This window comes from Alternaria hordeiaustralica (assembly GCF_023758085.1).
Source record: "Alternaria hordeiaustralica strain BMP 2776 chromosome Unknown scaffold_13, whole genome shotgun sequence".
Lineage (NCBI taxonomy): Eukaryota > Fungi > Ascomycota > Dothideomycetes > Pleosporales > Pleosporaceae > Alternaria > Alternaria hordeiaustralica.
In genome coordinates, this window is record NW_026056785.1 from 311,127 (window position 1) to 328,419 (window position 17,293).

At 53.2% G+C, this 17,293-nt stretch overlaps 6 protein-coding genes across 6 annotated transcripts; 2 read left to right on the forward strand and 4 right to left on the reverse strand.

Moving 5' to 3' along the window:
- Positions 1-61: 61 nt before the first annotated feature.
- On the forward strand, positions 62-1,325 carry J4E84_006672 (uncharacterized protein; the record flags this gene model as incomplete). The annotated part of the gene is made up of 2 exons (XM_049389260.1): positions 62-691; positions 906-1,325. The coding sequence occupies 2 exons, from the start codon at positions 62-64 to the stop codon at positions 1,323-1,325; spliced, it is 1,050 nt and encodes a 349-aa protein (XP_049242969.1).
- Positions 1,326-1,439: 114 nt separating this feature from the next.
- Positions 1,440-2,231, reverse strand: J4E84_006673 (uncharacterized protein; the record flags this gene model as incomplete). Its single annotated transcript, XM_049389261.1, has 1 exon — positions 1,440-2,231. The coding sequence occupies one exon, from the start codon at positions 2,229-2,231 to the stop codon at positions 1,440-1,442; it is 792 nt and encodes a 263-aa protein (XP_049242970.1).
- A 510-nt stretch (positions 2,232-2,741) lies between these two features.
- J4E84_006674 (uncharacterized protein) lies at positions 2,742-3,428 on the reverse strand (the record flags this gene model as incomplete). The annotated part of the gene is made up of 1 exon (XM_049389262.1): positions 2,742-3,428. One exon carries the CDS (start codon positions 3,426-3,428, stop codon positions 2,742-2,744), a length of 687 nt encoding a protein of 228 aa, XP_049242971.1.
- A 1,556-nt stretch (positions 3,429-4,984) lies between these two features.
- On the reverse strand, positions 4,985-5,779 carry J4E84_006675 (uncharacterized protein; the record flags this gene model as incomplete). The annotated part of the gene is made up of 1 exon (XM_049389263.1): positions 4,985-5,779. One exon carries the CDS (start codon positions 5,777-5,779, stop codon positions 4,985-4,987), a length of 795 nt encoding a protein of 264 aa, XP_049242972.1.
- Positions 5,780-8,495: 2,716 nt separating this feature from the next.
- Positions 8,496-9,521, forward strand: J4E84_006676 (uncharacterized protein; the record flags this gene model as incomplete). Its single annotated transcript, XM_049389264.1, has 1 exon — positions 8,496-9,521. One exon carries the CDS (start codon positions 8,496-8,498, stop codon positions 9,519-9,521), a length of 1,026 nt encoding a protein of 341 aa, XP_049242973.1.
- An 839-nt stretch (positions 9,522-10,360) lies between these two features.
- Positions 10,361-16,402, reverse strand: J4E84_006677 (uncharacterized protein; the record flags this gene model as incomplete). Its single annotated transcript, XM_049389265.1, has 3 exons — positions 10,361-10,682; positions 10,735-16,182; positions 16,398-16,402. The coding sequence occupies 3 exons, from the start codon at positions 16,400-16,402 to the stop codon at positions 10,361-10,363; spliced, it is 5,775 nt and encodes a 1,924-aa protein (XP_049242974.1).
- Between the last annotated feature and the right edge of the window lie 891 nt (positions 16,403-17,293).

Sequence of the window (17,293 nt, forward strand, 5' to 3'; positions counted from 1 at the left end):
TGAACCTTTTATATTTCTAAACAACCACGACAGCGAAATGGATCTAGCATACGCCACTCTCATGGAGAAGTGCCCCGACGGCACCTACTTGTACACACCACCCAATTCCAAAGTCTTTCATCCTGGCTCTTGCGGCTACTTCGACGATGACGGACTCTGGAGATTGATTACTGATCTTGCGGACATCAAAGACCCTGACTACCAACCCCCCAGCAAGCCGCTCGTTCTGGCGGACCCGACAACGTGCACATGGAAGAAACAGCTTTCGGAGAATCACGAGGGTCGCGGCTTTGGCGGCAAAGCAGAGGTGTCCGGAATTGCTGCTCAAGCACCTGTGGATGTGGGAGCCAATTTCGAAATAGGAAGCACTGCGAACCTTCGCGCAGGCGTGGCAGTATCTCCACACGTGATACACCACTATCTCAATACCAAGGCGCTCGGTATCATTATGAAATGGATCGAAGATAATATGACAGCTATGATCGGTAACCATCCTCAACAAATCAAGGACTATGGCGTCTGGGTCGTCATGGACACATGGGTGACGGAGGAGTGCGATATTGCCATGTGGAACAAGACGGGCAGTACGACTGATCTCGGAGCCGAACTCGGGGCGACAAATATCGGCAAACTCGGACTCACTACTTCGCGCGACTCCCAGAGCGATATGAACCAGCACAGAATATACAATGTATGCATACCTATTCCTATCCGACAGTTATCATTACTAAGAACAAGTAGGAACCTGGAGGACATGCCGTCTCTTTCAAGGGTGTACACTTCAAACAGAGCTCGAGGTTTTGGAGGGAGAAGGTACGTGACTTCTTCTTTTGAAGGATTCTTTTGCCGCAGTGTTACATGGACCTTTCTTCTCCAAGTCCAGCAAAGCTGACTAGAGAAACTAGAAATTGAAGCAAAGGAAGCCGACTGATGGTTACCTGCGCACTATGGCGCCGGCTGCCATGGAAACGATGCCATATAGAGATGAGGATGGGAACCTTCGTAAAGAAGGGAAGCTCGTCAACGAGAAGGGACAGTTTATCGACGAGGATGGGAATGTTGTCGACAAGAAAGGGAGATTTATTAATGAGGAGGGAGGGCTTATCGACAAGGATGGGAACCTGGTTGACGAGAATGGGAGACTCATCAACGAGGAGGGGGACCTTATCGACAAAGATGGGAACCTCGTCGACGAGGATGGAAACATCCTTGACAAGGAAGGGTATCCCCTCGACAAGGACGGGAGTCGTTTGCCCGATGGGATGGTTTGGGATATTGACTTCGTCGGATTTGGCAAGGACACCACCGGAGCCCAACAGGCGTAAAACCTAGGTCACATTTCCTCATCACACATCAGATAGATTTCAAAGATGATCGTATATTTCATGCTTTTTCTCTGTTGCGTATTTGCGCAATATGTCCTGCAGACTTGTCAACCATCAATACGAGGACTCTAGGACTATGCTTTGCAACCGAACCAACGAATCCACTACCATCACTCTCTTCTCTTCCCCTCCCAAAGCAACCATCCTCTCTCCTCCCTCGTCTTTCTCAGCTAACCACACACACGTGATACCCGCTTCCACCGCGGGAACAACATCCCTATCCCAGCTGTCACCCACCATGACCACCTCCTCGCTCTTCACACCAATCATCTCCAACGCCTTGCCAAAAAGACCGTCAATCTTCGCCACACCAAGCTTATTCGTTGTAACAAGCCTGTCGAAATACGGCTCTAAGCCCAAAGCAGCAACCGTACGTTCCTGCGAATCTTGAGGGCCTTCGGTGATGATCGCTATGCTCTTTCCTTGTTGTTTGAGTGTTTGAAGGAGTGGTATAGCGCCTTCCTTGAGTTGCAGATTCTGCATAATTGCAGTTTCGTACGTGTCGAGCAATACCTGCATCTGCTGCTCCGTACAATCGATACCAAAAGCGTTCATAACACCCTGAAAGCGCTCGGCGCGGTACTCATGGCTTGATTTGCCATCCACGAATGCGGCAGATGTGCCGGTTTTGAGGATCTTGAGGTATTCCGCTCTTAGCTCGGCGACTGTGAGCGGCTTGCAGGAAGAAAGTTTATGGTGAGCGTGGTATTCCAGGATGAGGTGGAGTGTCGCGTCTACGGCGGCAGAAGATGCCTTGCGAAATTCGTGGAGAGTGTCGTCGAGATCGAAGAAGTACCAGGTCGCGTTCTTGAGACGCTCAATTGTTGTGTTGTTGTGCGCTTCCATCTTGGGCCTCTAGGTAGTTAGATGAGCTTGACATGAGAGGAAGATGCGCAAATGACCTCGAAACTGATATATGAAGTAAAATTTCTTATCGAAAATGTCCAAACGGAAGGTTGTGTTGATCGATACAAAGCAATTCGAGTTCTTGACGCTGTAGAGATTGATAGGGTTAGTACGCTTCCCCGAGCAACGTCGCAAACACGCAAGAGCGATCGGGTGTCGGAGACTTCCGATGCACGTCGATGCGTGTCCATATCGCTGCGATACTCAAGATAGTATATCTCTTCACACTCCTCATAACGGCATTAACGATGTTGATCGGACGATAATGGCGTTGCATCGATGCAGAATGACGGTAGGGAAAGAGCGAACCCGACAGCGCTACTTGTAGCCCCATTTTTTTCACGAAAGCGCGAGAAAATGTCAAAGTTGGAATTTGCAAACATGAATTGGAGTCTTTACGCTAATTTACTGAATTAATGCTCCTTATGATCATTGAACGACACCAAATATTTAGTGAGGAGCCGCATACCCTCCCGCGTTAGGATCATCAGTAAGCACAACGTAAAAGCCCAATGGACAGATCAAATCGCTTTGTTTGAACGTCAACGTGGTGTCCTCCGAACACAGCGCTCCACTAACAGTCACCTTTCCGATACCAGGCGGGATTCCACACGGCGCACCGTTGACAACATAGCTGTTGCCTGGCTTTATGACTGCCGGAGGGTTCGGTGGGCTAGGACCTGGAGCCGGTTGCTTGTTGTACGTAGTAACACCAGGCTCTGCACCAGCGTTGATGGCATAACCAGTGAACGTGAAATGCCCGGGTCCCTTAAAGACAAAGAGACCGGGTGCTTGGACGAGAGAGGGGAAGTCGAAGACGAGGTTGCAGATTTTGCCTTGGGTGGCGTCGGAGTCGAGCTCGAGGTTGAAGATTGTGCATTTGTCTTTTGGGGTGACGGTCGCCCATTCGGTAGCTGGGTAGGCCTTGTCGGGGCTCTTCGCGCTGATGGGCACCAGGGCTGAGGTCGATATGCTTCCCTTTGGTAATTTCCCGTCGGGTTGAGCTGGGTTTGCCGGACATTTGGCAAGGCTCTTGAGGACGTCCAATGTGCGTGGTGTGATATCGCTTGGCGCAAGTGTGGCTGGGGCAGCGATGGCTGTGGCCAGGAATGCCGAGAAAAGCGTGAAGGTCTTCATGATGAGACGAGGGAATCTGATTCGATAGCTTTAATAAATCGATCAAGTAAGATGGGTGGTCTAGAAACAAAAGCGAACGCGTGGTTCACTTCAGGAAGTTTACTCTCTCACTTTATACTTCCCATTTTCTCCATACCATTATTCCAGCTCAGGTCCGTCAGGCTGGCGCGCACATAGGCAACGATCGTCCAACGTTCGCGTACCGAGTCGTATCCTCGCCTACACATCCGAAACAAAGGACCTATCATCTAAAAGTAAGCTGACAAGCAGATATTTCTTGACTCCAAAAATGGCAAGCCCACTGACGCCTCCAATTCATACGATTTGCCAGGAATGTCAGGCAGGACTGAGTAGGTTCTCAGGTGAGACGTGGCTAGCTGGGTAAGCTCTGGATTCGGGCGGTAGTATCGTGACCCTGCGCTCATTCCTGTAAAGTCAGACGTCTAGACGATGTTTTTGAGTACTATTGGTGGTTGGCCGTTTCATGCAGCAAAGGATACCGGAACCCCACCTTTTACCCGTTGACGCGAGTATTGACTAAGCATTCCCAAGACTGTTGGAGTCGTCCGTCATGCAGTTCAGTATTGAAATGTGCCTTTTCAGAGCTGGGTAAGTCTGCTCAAGCTGGACGAGGGCATCTGTCGGAGGCATTCGGCATGCCGCAATTAGCTCTTTGTGTTTCCATGGTCGTGTCGTAGCTCCTGCATCCAGATACTAGACGTGCGCCAACGAACCGAGCACCCGTAGAAGGAACTATGCTAGATGTCCCTGGTGCGCGCTGATCTAGCGCAAAGCTTGAAAACTGTAGAGGGTGGCGTTCGCAGCGCGGCGACGGTGCACGGCTGATGAAACAACCATGGCTATCGAAATATAGTTCGTGGCCGAAACATAGCTTCCAGGCTACGCTTCCAACAATTATCGCCATGCAGGGTCATCACCGTCCGTGATGAGGTGGTGGTCGAAGTTGATGTGCAAGAGAACGTGGGGTGAAGTTTTGGTGTTCTTAGGAAGCGACCTCGAGAGTTTGCAGTAATCGATGGGCAGCATTCGCTACGGCGGTCATGCGTCATCGCATCGCATGCAGCGCTATCCTTGACTTTGCGGCACTGAAAGAAGCAGGCACGTTCGCAGGAGCATAAGCAAAGAAGACATGCCTATAAGCTGACGCTGTGTAGCCATGTGCGACGACATCGCATGCCAGAGCAGATCATGACTACCGTTGAGAGGCCACAAGGTCCAAGTTCAATTAGCATCGGTTCGAGGTTTCCATTGGAAAGCCTTTCAGACTAGGAGTCAAGCAAGAGGAAAAGGTGGATGGGGATTGAGGGACAATGTTGCATTTCATCAAGTTCAGAGGATTGCATAGAAGCGTCACGATCATGAGGCACGAAAGATTATTTTCCAAGTTCTTATTCAACCACACCATCCCCGGACTAATTACAATTACCCTTTCCGACACCAAGGATATCTACTGAAGTGAAGACCAATCCTCGATGCAATGTATCGTGTAAAGTCATAGCCTGCCCGTAGACAGGCTCAATTGAAGGTTATGACATTTACAAAAAGAAAGCAGCGAAAGCACCAACACCGGCAACGAAGCCACCGACGTTGAGAGCAGAGGCAGCACCAGTGAACTCAGCGGGGGTGGAGGGCTTGACGTAGCCACCGGTCTTGGTGGGGTAGCCAGTGCCGGCAGCAGGGGGAGCACCAGTGCCAGCAGGGACAGAGGGGTAGGGAGCACCGCCGGCAGGGGCAGATGGGTAAGGAGCAGAGCCGGAAGGCTTGCCAGCACCGGGAACCATGGGGTAGCCGGAGGGCTTGCCAGCACCAGGAACGACGGGAGTACCGGTGGGGTAGGGGACGGTGACGGTGATGGTGGTGGAGCTGAGGCAAGAGGTGGTCTCGGCCTCGGGGACCTCAGGGGTCATGGAGGAGGCAGGGTAAGAGGGAACCTCAGAGGTGGCGTGCTCAGGAACCTCGGGGGTCTTGGTGGAGACGGAGGGAACCTCAGCAGGCTTGGAAGGAGTCTCCATGGGGTACTCAGCAGGCTTGGAGGCCGAAGGAGTAGGCATAGCGGAGGACTCGTGCTCAGGGACCTCGGGGGTCTTGGAGGCGGGGTACTCAGGAGCAGGAGCGGAGGGAGTCTCAGCGGGGTAGGCTGGGTACTCAGGAGCCTTGGAGCTCTCAGCAGGGACCTCAGGGTAGGCGGGCTTGCTGGACTCGGGCTGAGCAGGGTAGGCAGGGTAGGCCGGGGCAGCGGGGGTGCTGGCCGGGGCGGCGGGGTAGGCGCCGTATTGGGGAACGGCAGCGGCAAGGCCGGCGAAGGCAGCGATGGCGATGGAGTAACGCATGTTGATTGTTGGGTATTAGAACTTGAAACGGTAGAGTTGGAAGTGTTGGTTGGTGGTGGAGGTGGTGGGAGAGAGTTGGCGAGTGTGTATTATTAATGATAGTATTAGTTGGTAACAACGAATGGACGACCGAAGGTCAAAGGACTTGAAGCTCGAAAGTTTGGCTGTGAAGTGGAAAAAACAGCAAGGCGACCTCGCTGCCTGGATATATACCGTCAGGAGATTACAGCACGGTAGCGCGGACCGGAAACAAGTGGCCACTGAAAGGGGGAAACAGGACGGGCGACAGGGGCCGAAGCATCTGGGCGCTGCAAGTGGTCTGGCGGATGTCAGGGCTAATGCAGGAACCAAGCTGGCCTGCCGCCCCGCTGGCCACTCGCAGGCGGTGCGTGCCTGGTGCTAAGACCAGATCGGCAGGTTGGCTGTGGAGGCTCGCGGTGGCTTCTCGTGTTGCAGAAATGAACGGCCTGTGTTGGTCGTTCAGTCCAGACTGTGTTGTTGTCGTCTTGCTACACACAGGCCGCCATCCCCAGGCCGGCGGCTGTTGTTCTAATTACGCGCTATAGGCGGAGGAACGCAGCATTTCCATTTCGAGAACATCGCGAGGCACGTTTGCCCTCACGGCCTCTGCTCTGTGCGAGCTGAGCCTCTAGGTGGCGATCTCGTCAGGGTATCTTCAGGGGCGGCCCTTATCGTGTTGCCCGTTGAACAGAGGTTCTCCACCGGCACTTGGGCCTCCCAGCAAAGCCTCTGGAGATCATTTTCCTGAAATAGTGTCTTTACGGTGTCAGTGTTGCAGAATCTGCAGGGTGCGTCAGCGCATGTTTAGTTTTGCAAACATCTCATTGCGCCGTTCACGCACGCTCGAGCCTGTGTGAACCAAACAACACACTTGGTCTTTTGCTTACGGAAGACGTCACCTGCCCTTGATGTTGTTTTCGCGCCGGAGCCGGTGTTGCACGACCGAACGGTCCTTTGTGTGAGGCGCCGTGGCTCCAGAATCGATAATGGCATTGGCCACGCCACTTTGCCGAGGGTGGAGATTAAGCATTAGTCGCTTACCAATGCGGTCTAGCCGCTTTCTGCGCTGTCCCCTTTCGTCTCCACCACGCCCTGTGCAGTCGACCTTCATTTCGGCCTCAAGTCCAGCGCCTTTACGCCGGCGGTACTTCACGATCCGATCTCCAGATTCCGTCATAGTCGTTGCCATAGTTTGTTAGTCGGATTACTCTTTTTGCGCGCTTCAGCTTCCATGGCCGGAGCAGCAATATGGCGCCTTTCGTTTTGACCACGATGCGTGTTGACCGCCTCGCATTCATTTGCATGTGCCGCACACCTGCATTCAGCCGGAAAACGCTCCGGTGGGCTTCGGCGACAACTGCCAGGAGACCCTCCCATTCGCTTTCTCCGCTGCCACATAATCAATGCCGATCATATAGATGCTAAGCGCACAGCTGGCTTGATCAGGCTCGTGATGGAGCGGCTTCGTCGTAGCGAGATAAGGCGGTCAGATCATTCGACATCGAGAACGGAGTTGCGTATGAGCAGCTTGTGATTGGTGCACAACTGTGTCTCTGGCACGAGCTCGTGACCCACACGGACGCCTGAACAACTGTCGGCATTTGACTTGGTCGCGAAGCATCCGATGCACATCTCATAGTACACAGAGTTCTGTTCTTCCTGTGTATACTTTCTTGCGTTGCATCGTTCTTCTCCAAAGCGACTGTTCTTCCCCGACTGGATGGCTTCCATAGCCACTGCTAGCTGTGCCTGCCCGAATCTGTGGAGGTGCCACCCTCGGCTGCATGGAGACCCCGGCCTATGTTGACCATTTCTCGGCCTCTCGAAGGACCACCTGCACCCGTCACACCGCCACTGGAATATGCCACCAGCACTTCCATCATGCCTAGGATTTCTGCCTGTGGATGTTGCTCCAGCACGGTTTATGCCAGAAGCTCTGTTACCACTCCAAACGATCAAGACAGTGCTGGGTCTTCACCCGAGGGACGTGACCCAGGCCCTAACTTCTCTACTCACCCACATCGCCCTACCTGCATGGAACTGGAGATGCGATTACTTACCTATTTACATACCGCAGGAGACACTTGCAGATCATACGCCAATGTAAACTCGCGAGCTCCGCCCGGAACCTGAGCAAAGGAAGCCACGGTGAACGCCAGTCCATATCCGAAGCCACCGATTCCCAGTGGTTGATAATCACGTCGCCCGAGCGCCTATAGCAATCCTTCTCATGCGACACGGTTGCCCAGTCTATTGTCTTGGTTGAGTCAAAAGCTGAACAGGACTTGTGAGCAAGTACGGACAAGGTGTGATGCGAGTGTGTTCAAAAGATACGCGGTCAGATGTCGTGACACACGTGCTGCACTCAACAAGGTAAGAGTGAGATGTGCATTCAGAAGACGATGCGCTACCGTAAAGTGTGGAACCATGAAATCAGCGACCAAGGTTACAACCAACACCAATGACTGGACAAGCATCACATTACATGCGACCATGGAACCGTGGTTCAAACCGTACGGCTTCATTCCGCGATGAATCTTGCACCTGAATACAATACAAAACCCTTTGCACCTGCATTTCCCAGTGATACCCAAGGCAGCTTCCATTCAGAGAAAAAAAATATGCTAAGCACCTGCATTTCCTTCTCTCATACCAGCCGCAACCTCAGCCTCCACGCAACACGACACATCCGCGAATGCCTGATGAGCCCTTCCGCTTCCTTGACCTACCCAAGGAGGTCAGGTTCATGGTGTACGAGAATCTTCCTCGGATCATCATTAATACGACAATCGAGCCTCACCCCAGTGACTACTGGCGTCTTCGACACCAGCCATCTTTCACGCTCATTCACCGCAGCACTAACACTTCTATTCTTCGAGTCTGCAAGGAAATTTACAAAGAGGCAGCGCCGCTCGTCCACAGGACGATCCGAAATTTCATCCTTGAGGCATCGCCCAAGGTTGCAGGCAGCATTGATCGCTACACCCACGCCAAGTCCCTAGCACCGATTGTAAGAGCTGCGGCACGCGACTTTGATCACCTCCGCTCAAGACTCGATCTCGTTCCAGTTGGCCAACACGCTGCCCCGGAAACTCTTGTCGACTACGAGAGCAGAACATCCAAGTTCCTCCAAGACCTCGCCGAAGCTCGCAAAACCACTGCGGATTGGGATTTCTCAGACTTGCCCGAAAAATATCTTGTGGACACGGACGTATTCTTACCCGGCAGCATAAATAAAATTGTACCCTCTTTGCCGAACTACGGGTTGAGCGATGCTGAAAAACGCACGATACGCACCTTCATCACCACGGCCTCGATACAACTCCTCTACCACCACATCAAGCGTCTGTCCCGCCATACACTCAGCAACCCCACCATCGAGTTCGTACGCATCTGGGATCGCCAGGCAATAGCCGAGATATCAGAAGTCTACTACACACGTCATCAGTGGTGCGAGATGGACTTTGTGACGGCCTTCAATATCATGGGTCGGGGTTTCCGCTCCAAGTGCTACGACTTCGGCGTCAATATCCAACTCGCGGGGTACGTGCCGATAAGCCAAGGCCAGAAGCCGTTGCTAAAGGAAGGTGCTTTCGTCGCCTTGCCGACAAGAGATGGGCATGTGGGTGCAATTGTCCCTCCGGGAGTTGGCTGTGTGGTGAGATGGGAAGAACCTATGCCGGAGTGGGTGTGGAGAGAGGGATGGCTTCCAAATGAGTAGTGGCCGCACACCCACGATCAGCGCCACAGCCCAAACCCTTCCATTTCCACCATGCTACGATAAACATGCAACGACTATAGACGACGCGACCATCCTTTCGCCATTAGCCCATTCAATAGCTTTACTCGATCCTCCTTTCCAAGCGCGTTGATGGGTGGGAAACCGAATGCAGACGGAACAGTAGCCAAATATGACGAATCCATAAGTCTCTTAGAATGCTCTCATGCGGTGTTGACACATGAGATGATTGGACAGACGTGAGCGAGAACGATGGAATGCCAGCAACCGAGAGTACAGTTCTCAGCGTCACATGAACCTCATAGCGAATCTGTGCATACCCAGAATCGGTTGTGCACTCATGAACTGCTATGTTATCCTGCGCCATCTCACAAGCGTTGACGTCTGCTGACGAGTAGCCTCCATCACTTCACCACCTTCACCATCACAGCATGCAAAGTAACAAACCAATCATAACAGTTCTCTCAGCATACACCATACTCTACTCACACAGGCTAGACATACATGACCACTTTCCCGCTCCCTCAACAGTCGAAGCAAAGGATACAAAAACAAACAAAAAAAGACAAAAAGCCCTCATCCAACGCCATGCTAATACACACATTTCCATAGTACCTAGCCTGTGAGAATGCAAAACATCATACCAACCCGATCGATCAATGAGACATTGATACCATATGCATGTCATGTCATGCCCCGTAGTGGAAAGAAGAAAACGCCAATGTACGCCTGTTAATCCACCCAAAGATGATGAGTCTTGGCCTGGTAGGCAGGCGCAAGGTAGTTGTAGTGTGGAAGGGACTCAAAACCATCAGCATGGCCTAAGCCTTCATCTTGCCGAGGAAGCCGTCGAGATCGAACTCTTCCTCATACTGCTTCTCGTCCCAGAGATCGCCTAGTTCGTCCAAGAAGCCCTTCTTGCCCTTCTCTCTCAGCGCACCGGTTGCGTCGACGGCGTCGTTCTCGTCGATGCCTGTTCGATCGTCTTTGGCGTTGCTGGGCGGTGCTGGTAGTGCGGCAGGATCGTTCGAATCGGCCGAGACGTTGAAGAGATCGAGAATCTGGTCTGTTTGCATGGACTGGAGACCCGCGTTTTGTTGATTGACGACGGTGGAAGCGATATCGATCTTGAATCTTTGGAGACTGGGAAAACTTGTTAGTAAAGAATTACAAATTAAAAGATCGGGATACTTACTTCAAGATCTTTTCTTCCAAGGTACCGCGCGTGACGATTCGGTAAACGTTGACGACCTTCTTCTGACCGATACGATGCGCGCGGTCCATGGCTTGGATGTCCTTTTGCGGGTTCCAGTCGTGCTCAACAAAGATGACGGTATCGGCACCAGTCAAGTTGAGACCCAGACCACCGACACTGGTTGTCAGAAGCAAGACATCGTATGAAGGATCGGTGTTAAACTTGTTGACAATCTCCTGGCGCTTGGTAGCTTCGACGCCACCATCGAGACGCATGAACTGTACAGACGGAAGCAGCTTCTCGAGCACGTTATGCTGAACCATGTCGAGCATCTCCTTCATTTGACAGAAGACGAGGGCACGATGCTGCGAGACAGCTTCCGGTAGGTCGCCATTAGCGGCGGCAGACTTATCGCTGACAACGTCGGATGCGCCGATACCACAGTCCACAAGCAGATCTTTGAGAGCGCCGAGCTTGGGTGCATGCGCGATGTCGTCGATCGTGGTGTTGTGCTTCTTGAGATATTGCTGAGTCGGCTCGTATGCCTTGTTGGTGGGACCCTTGACGACGAGCGAAGGTGAGTTGCACAGCTTCTTCATGTACTGAAGAGCTTGGAAGATATGTTGCTTGCTCTCGCGGTCGGCATTACCGGCCTTAGACTGAATCTCCTTGCCTTGGCGCTTGGTGAAGTCGTCGAAAAGGTTGCGTTGCAACTCAGATAGATCGCAGTAGTAGTTCTGCAGGATCTTAGGCGGCAGGTCATCCAGCACCTCTTCCTTGAGACGGCGAAGGAGGAACGGAAGCACCTGCTTGTGTAGAGCTTCAATCGCCAGCGCACCCCGTTCTTGCTCTTTCGACGAGCTCTTGGCAAACCGGGAAGCAGCGATAGGCTTCGCGAAACGTTCCTGGAAGACCTTCTCCGTACCAAGGAAACCGGGCATGAGGAAGTCGAAGAGCGACCATAGCTCGAGTACGTTGTTTTGAATAGGTGTACCGGAGAGGATGAGGCGGTGATTCGACTGGAATTGCTTAACAGCCTGGCTGGTCTTGGACTTTGAGTTCTTGATCAAGTGACCCTCGTCCAGTACGCAGTAGTTCCAGGTGATGGGCTTGAGAATGTCGGCGTCGTTCCTGCAGATATCGTACGAAGTAATGACGATATCCACCTTATCGAGCTGATTCCTGTGCTGACCGCGGATAGGTGGCGACCCAACATAGGCTACACAGCTAAGGAAGGGTGCATACTGTCGAATCTCTTGCTGCCAATGACCAGACAGCGTGGGCGGGCATACAATGAGAGATGGTAGACGTCGGAAGTTGGGATCGCCGGATTTGGCGAACTCATCTGCGCGCATATGATGATCACTTGCCACCATGCATAGCGTTTGTAGCGTTTTACCAAGGCCCATGTCGTCGCAGAGAATACCATGAAGGTTGTACCGGTTGAGGAAAGCCAGCCAATTGACACCCTCTTGTTGGTAGGAACGAAGCGTCGCCTTGATACCAACAGGGATCTCGAAAGGCTCGACTTTCTTCGCGTCCAGCATCTGGGCGACGAACTTGCGCTCTCGGTCTCGGCCCTTGAGGAGAGTGTCCGGAAGGCCTGGTGGATCGGGGATTCCAGACTCAAGTGGTACAAGCTTCACAAGCGTGGCAAAGCTGGTCGTGGCCAATAGTCGGACGTCGTTGTCAGAGTCGCTCATACGACCAAGAACCGGGGTGATGAGGAAGATGACATATGGTAGAATGGCGTCTTCCATAACATGGATGAGATGATAGATGCACTCGATGGCTCCTTGGCGGGCGTGCACATTTCCACCGTCGCTGATGGTCGGTAGCACGCTCTCGACAAGCATGGTAACACCTTCGACAGACATGACGCTGCAGACGGTTGCGAAACACTTGGCAGCTGCGTACCGCAAGACGTACAATTTGCTTTGGAGAGCCTTGGCGATGAGTGGAAGCAGATCCTTGACGAAGCCTCTGACGCTTGGGTGGAAACTGCCGGCCAGAGCACGTAGAGTTGACAGGGCATCAACAACTTCCTGTCCAAAGACGCCGTCTTCGTTGAAGATTTGCGCGGGGAGTGTGGCTTCAGTGAAGGCGTCCTTGATCGGTCGTTCAATCAGATCCTTCAGGATAGGCACCTTCTCGAAAATCTCAGCGCCGAAACTCTCGACGACTTTCTCAAGACCCTCTCGCGCACCACGCTTGGTGATCCTGGCGGCCCGCGACTCTTCTGCGAATCGAGCAGCGTCGGGGTGATCGCGCACATCTTCATCTTTCTTGAGCGTAAGAATGCCTGTTTCGATGTGTGACTGTCCGGCGAACTCCGGTGTTTCGGCTGTCTCCATGCAGTAGAACTTGACCAGATTGCCGACAACCTTGTTGACCACACCAGATCTCTTAGCGTTGACGAGGAACACAATGTAGCCAGCGACTGCAGCTGCCGAACGCCTCTGTAGCTCAACGTTCTCTTCTTTCTTGACGCTGTCCATCATCGCTTTAATCGGTGGTGATGGCTTCTTCGGAGGCGAGTTGAGCGCGACAAGTGCACCGGCTGCAGCGGCCTTGATGCGAACATCGCGTTCCTCCTTGATGTCCTTGGCTTCTTGAATGCTCGTCTCTACTTCTTTGCGTGCTGTGTCCAGATTTGCTCCTGCGACCATGCGCGCGGACGGCGTCATGGCCTTCTTTAGCTTCTCGAACTGCACGTTGAGCAGCTTTTCGGCATCTGCGACGCCAAAGGCATAGTGGTTCGCATTCGGCATCCCCTGGACAAGGGCAGCGATCTGTGGCAGGCTTTGGACATGGGCGTCGTGGAAGATGCTCAACAAAGAGTGGCACTGAGTCCGAACAATCTGCAACTTGGGCACGAGATCCTCGTAGGCGGCAGGCCTCTCACCCTCAACCATAGGCAGCAGGGCCTGAACAAACGACTCAGCCAAGGCATCTTTGGTTGCCAGGTTCTTTCCAAACTCCTCAATGATGATCGCAGCCGTCAGTTGGGTTGACGAGTTCTGAGAGGACAATGGGGCCAGCAGCCTAGATCTGAAGGTCTCGAGCCTCGACTCTTCAGGCCAGGCTCCCATCGCTTTGCCGAGAGCCTGTGCTGCAGAAGTCCTGGATCGGATCATGACGTCCGCGCCTATGAGTTCGAGATCACCGGTGATCATGTGTCCGTCGACGTTATGAGACTGTGAGGCTGGAGTAGGTGTTGACGTTTCGTCCTTTCCAATACGCGACTTCTTTCTCCTCTTCTGAGCTGGCTCACTACCATCTGGTGGAGACGACTTACGGCTCGGCTCAGAGTCGGGTGGCGGGCCCATGGCTTGTCCGGAAGGTTTGATAAGTAGTGACTTGTTCAACGATATCGGATGACGTGATACTCCAATAGGTGTGAGTGTGAGAGGAATGACAGCATCTAATATGGGTTCCATAAGAGGCGCCAGTTGGCTACCCAAGGCTGCGACGATAGCATTCCAAAGCTGGAGGGAGAGCTTCAAGACACCTTCGTTGCGTTCAAGCAGGATGTTCTGGAATATCAGTTGCAATGCCCTGCTATCTACCCAGCCGTCCGAGCCTTCGCTTTGGATGTTGAGGAAAGTAATCAGCGCACGCAGCACTGCCGCACGGACACTGGTGATGGTATGTCGTAAGAAGGGGAAGAGTCGTGGTACCAATTCGTGGAATGATTGGGTCGGATCTTGTCGTGCGTTGGCTTGCATCGCTTCCAAAACTTGAGGAAAGCCACAAAGCTTGGCCAGAAGGTCCATGATAAAACCAGTACTGGCACTCAGGTCGTCCTGTAAACTGGAGAGACAAGACCAGACTACGTTCATCAGGTGCTCGAGTGATTTTGGACGCATCTCGATGAACTCCTTCGCCACGGGAATAAGGGTGGCGGCACTGATGGCTCGGACATCGTCATCGGAGTTACTCAGACCGCTGATGACTGCGGCGAGAACTCCATCCAGTAATGTGCCGTCCTCGAGAAGTAGGTCGTTTCGTACAGCAACAAGGTACCGTAGTCCGATCATGCCACCTTGACACAGGGCCCAGGGTGCGCTCAGAGGGTTGGTGTCGAGAGGAAGGTTGTGGTTGATGATAAGGCGATTGAGAACTTGGAACGTTGCAAGCACGTTGTCGCGAGACATGTATTGGAGCAAAGACCCAAGCGCTTGTCCGGCCGTCTCTCGTATGGGCGCAATAGCATTATCGCCGGTGAAATCTGCAAAGCGGTCGAGCATGAAGATGCAGACCATACGACATGCCAGATCATTCAGCCATCGCTGATTCAGCCGATCGTTCTCCGCCCGGCACAGCCCCTTCCGCCTGCCAGCACCACCGCCGTGGATACGGAGAATTTCTCGGAGGCCCATGGCAGCACCATGGCGTACCTCCCAGGTGTAGTCGAAAAGCTCGACGGCGAGATACGCACAGACACGCTCGAACGGCCATTCAAGCCCTTGCTCTTCGGCCTCTGTTTGGAAAGACGACTTCTCCGCTACAGGCGCGCCCTTGAACTCCTTCACAAACTTTGCATCGTCGTCTCCGCCGTTGCGGTCAAGTGAGAAGTAGTCGTTCATGGGTTCGTCCTCGTCTCCGTTCTCTGACTTCTCAAACTTTAGGGCAGTAGGATGTGGGCGAACGGGGGTCTCGATGAGATCGGCTTGTGAGTCTTTTCTTGCAGTTGAATTGAAGTCGACGACTTGGACTTTGCTAGCACCTCCAGCGGCCTGTCTCTTGTTCTTGCGCCTCAAGGCATTCTGCTGACGTTTGCTGAGTCCTTTGCCATCAGGGGTGCCTGCAGTAGGTGAACTACCATGGTGCATGCTCTCTGACCGTGAGACGTTGGTGTCGATACGGTGCATGCCGGGAGTCTTTGGAGCGGGCGTTTGTGGCATCATCTCCTGGGGTGGTGTAAGGTCCTCAACCCATGCGCCTTCAAAGCCAAGTCGCTTGAGTAGGGTGCTCTTTTGGTACTCCAGTCGTTCTGCAGGGTCCATGGCTGCGAGTTTATAGTCATGCTCCTTGGTGCCGAGAGAGGCTAGGACCTTGCCGAATTTGAGGATAGAAGGCAGGTCCAGTGTAGCAAGATCGAGTCCATCGGCGAGTGGTGGGAGGGTGCTATCGCCGTTCTCTTCTTTCTTGACCAGTGCGCCATTGCTGTCTTCCGATTTGACATCGCCATTGGACTCTGTTTGGGCTTCCGGCTTGACGGACTCATCCTGGTCATCGGCGTTGGGGTCGAACTTGTCGGCATTGGCAGCGATGCCACCTATCGCCTTGGCAGCGGCAACTCTAGTTTCCCAGCTTTTTGATCGCAAATAGGGTATGACTCGGGTAAGAAGATTGAAAAGCTCATCGGGATGTTGTTTTTGGACGTCGGCTAGCTGGTCGGCTGCTGTGTTTCGGATTAATGCTGTGCTGCCAGTCTCGAGGAGCCTTGGCGGGGGTTAGCGAGAGTCAACAGAGACAAAAGAAGCAAGGCTGTTCAAGCGTGATTAACTTGTCGCAGAAGATGGCAACGTAGTTTGATCAAGCAGTGAAAGACATGCAGGACATGCGCCGGGTATACTCACGTTACGAGACGATCCAATCTGGTGGCACTACCAAAGCGTTAGCGCGTCATGCATGCATCGATGCGATATGCGACAAACCTCATCTTCGCGCTGCACTTTTGACAGTCGGGCTCGCAGGTGGAGCGCAACCAGGAGAATTAGAAATTACTAGGCGCCCGCAGGCGTAGCCATGGAAGCACTGGGCACGGCACAGAAGTGTTTGGGCTGTGTAGTCAGAGTTGTGGAAGAGAGTCACGTGATGGGGTGGTAACTCGATGCGGTGCCGGGAGCGCGTCGGAGAAGGTGGGCTGCGGGCCTATCTAAGAGAATGAACAGGTCATTAAGTAGGCTGGATCACCACCAGGAACGGGCTAGTGGCCTGGCCCGTGCGTCCCGTTTCAGGGAGCAGAGGGAAATTTTTGCAACATCAACGGCGCCGGCCAGAGTAACGCAGGTGCAAACAGACTGCCTTCTCTTACTGCGAAGGCGATTCACCGTGTCCGATGCATTTTTGATCCTGGTCGTGCGCGGTGCGATGAACCGGTCGCGACTTCCTTTGACAGAGATGTGGCCTCTGCACGCTAGCCGGATCCATCACCGCTCATCAACGCGCCTGCTCAAAGACCAACTTCCAACATCTCCACCCCACCTACTCGTAATCACATACGATGATCGCCTTTGGTGTCGCGACATTCTCGCGACAGCACTTGCACTTACTACTCACCCACTCACTACAGTCGCACAACCCCCAGCCTCATCGTTATCAACGCGTCGTTGTCACTAGGCTAGGCTACCATCTTCATTTCTGACAGCCAGCCAAAGCGCTCCGGTGCCCTGGTGGCTTACAAGGCTGCCTACCGGTAAGCCCTTGACCACTTCTCGATCATCGCAGCAGCCGCAAACAGTGCAGCCCTTTCCGCGACACCCTCTGCCCTATTCGACGGGTAACAAACGCGCATTCTGTATATATCCAGTAGCCGTGGCAGGGCGGATGT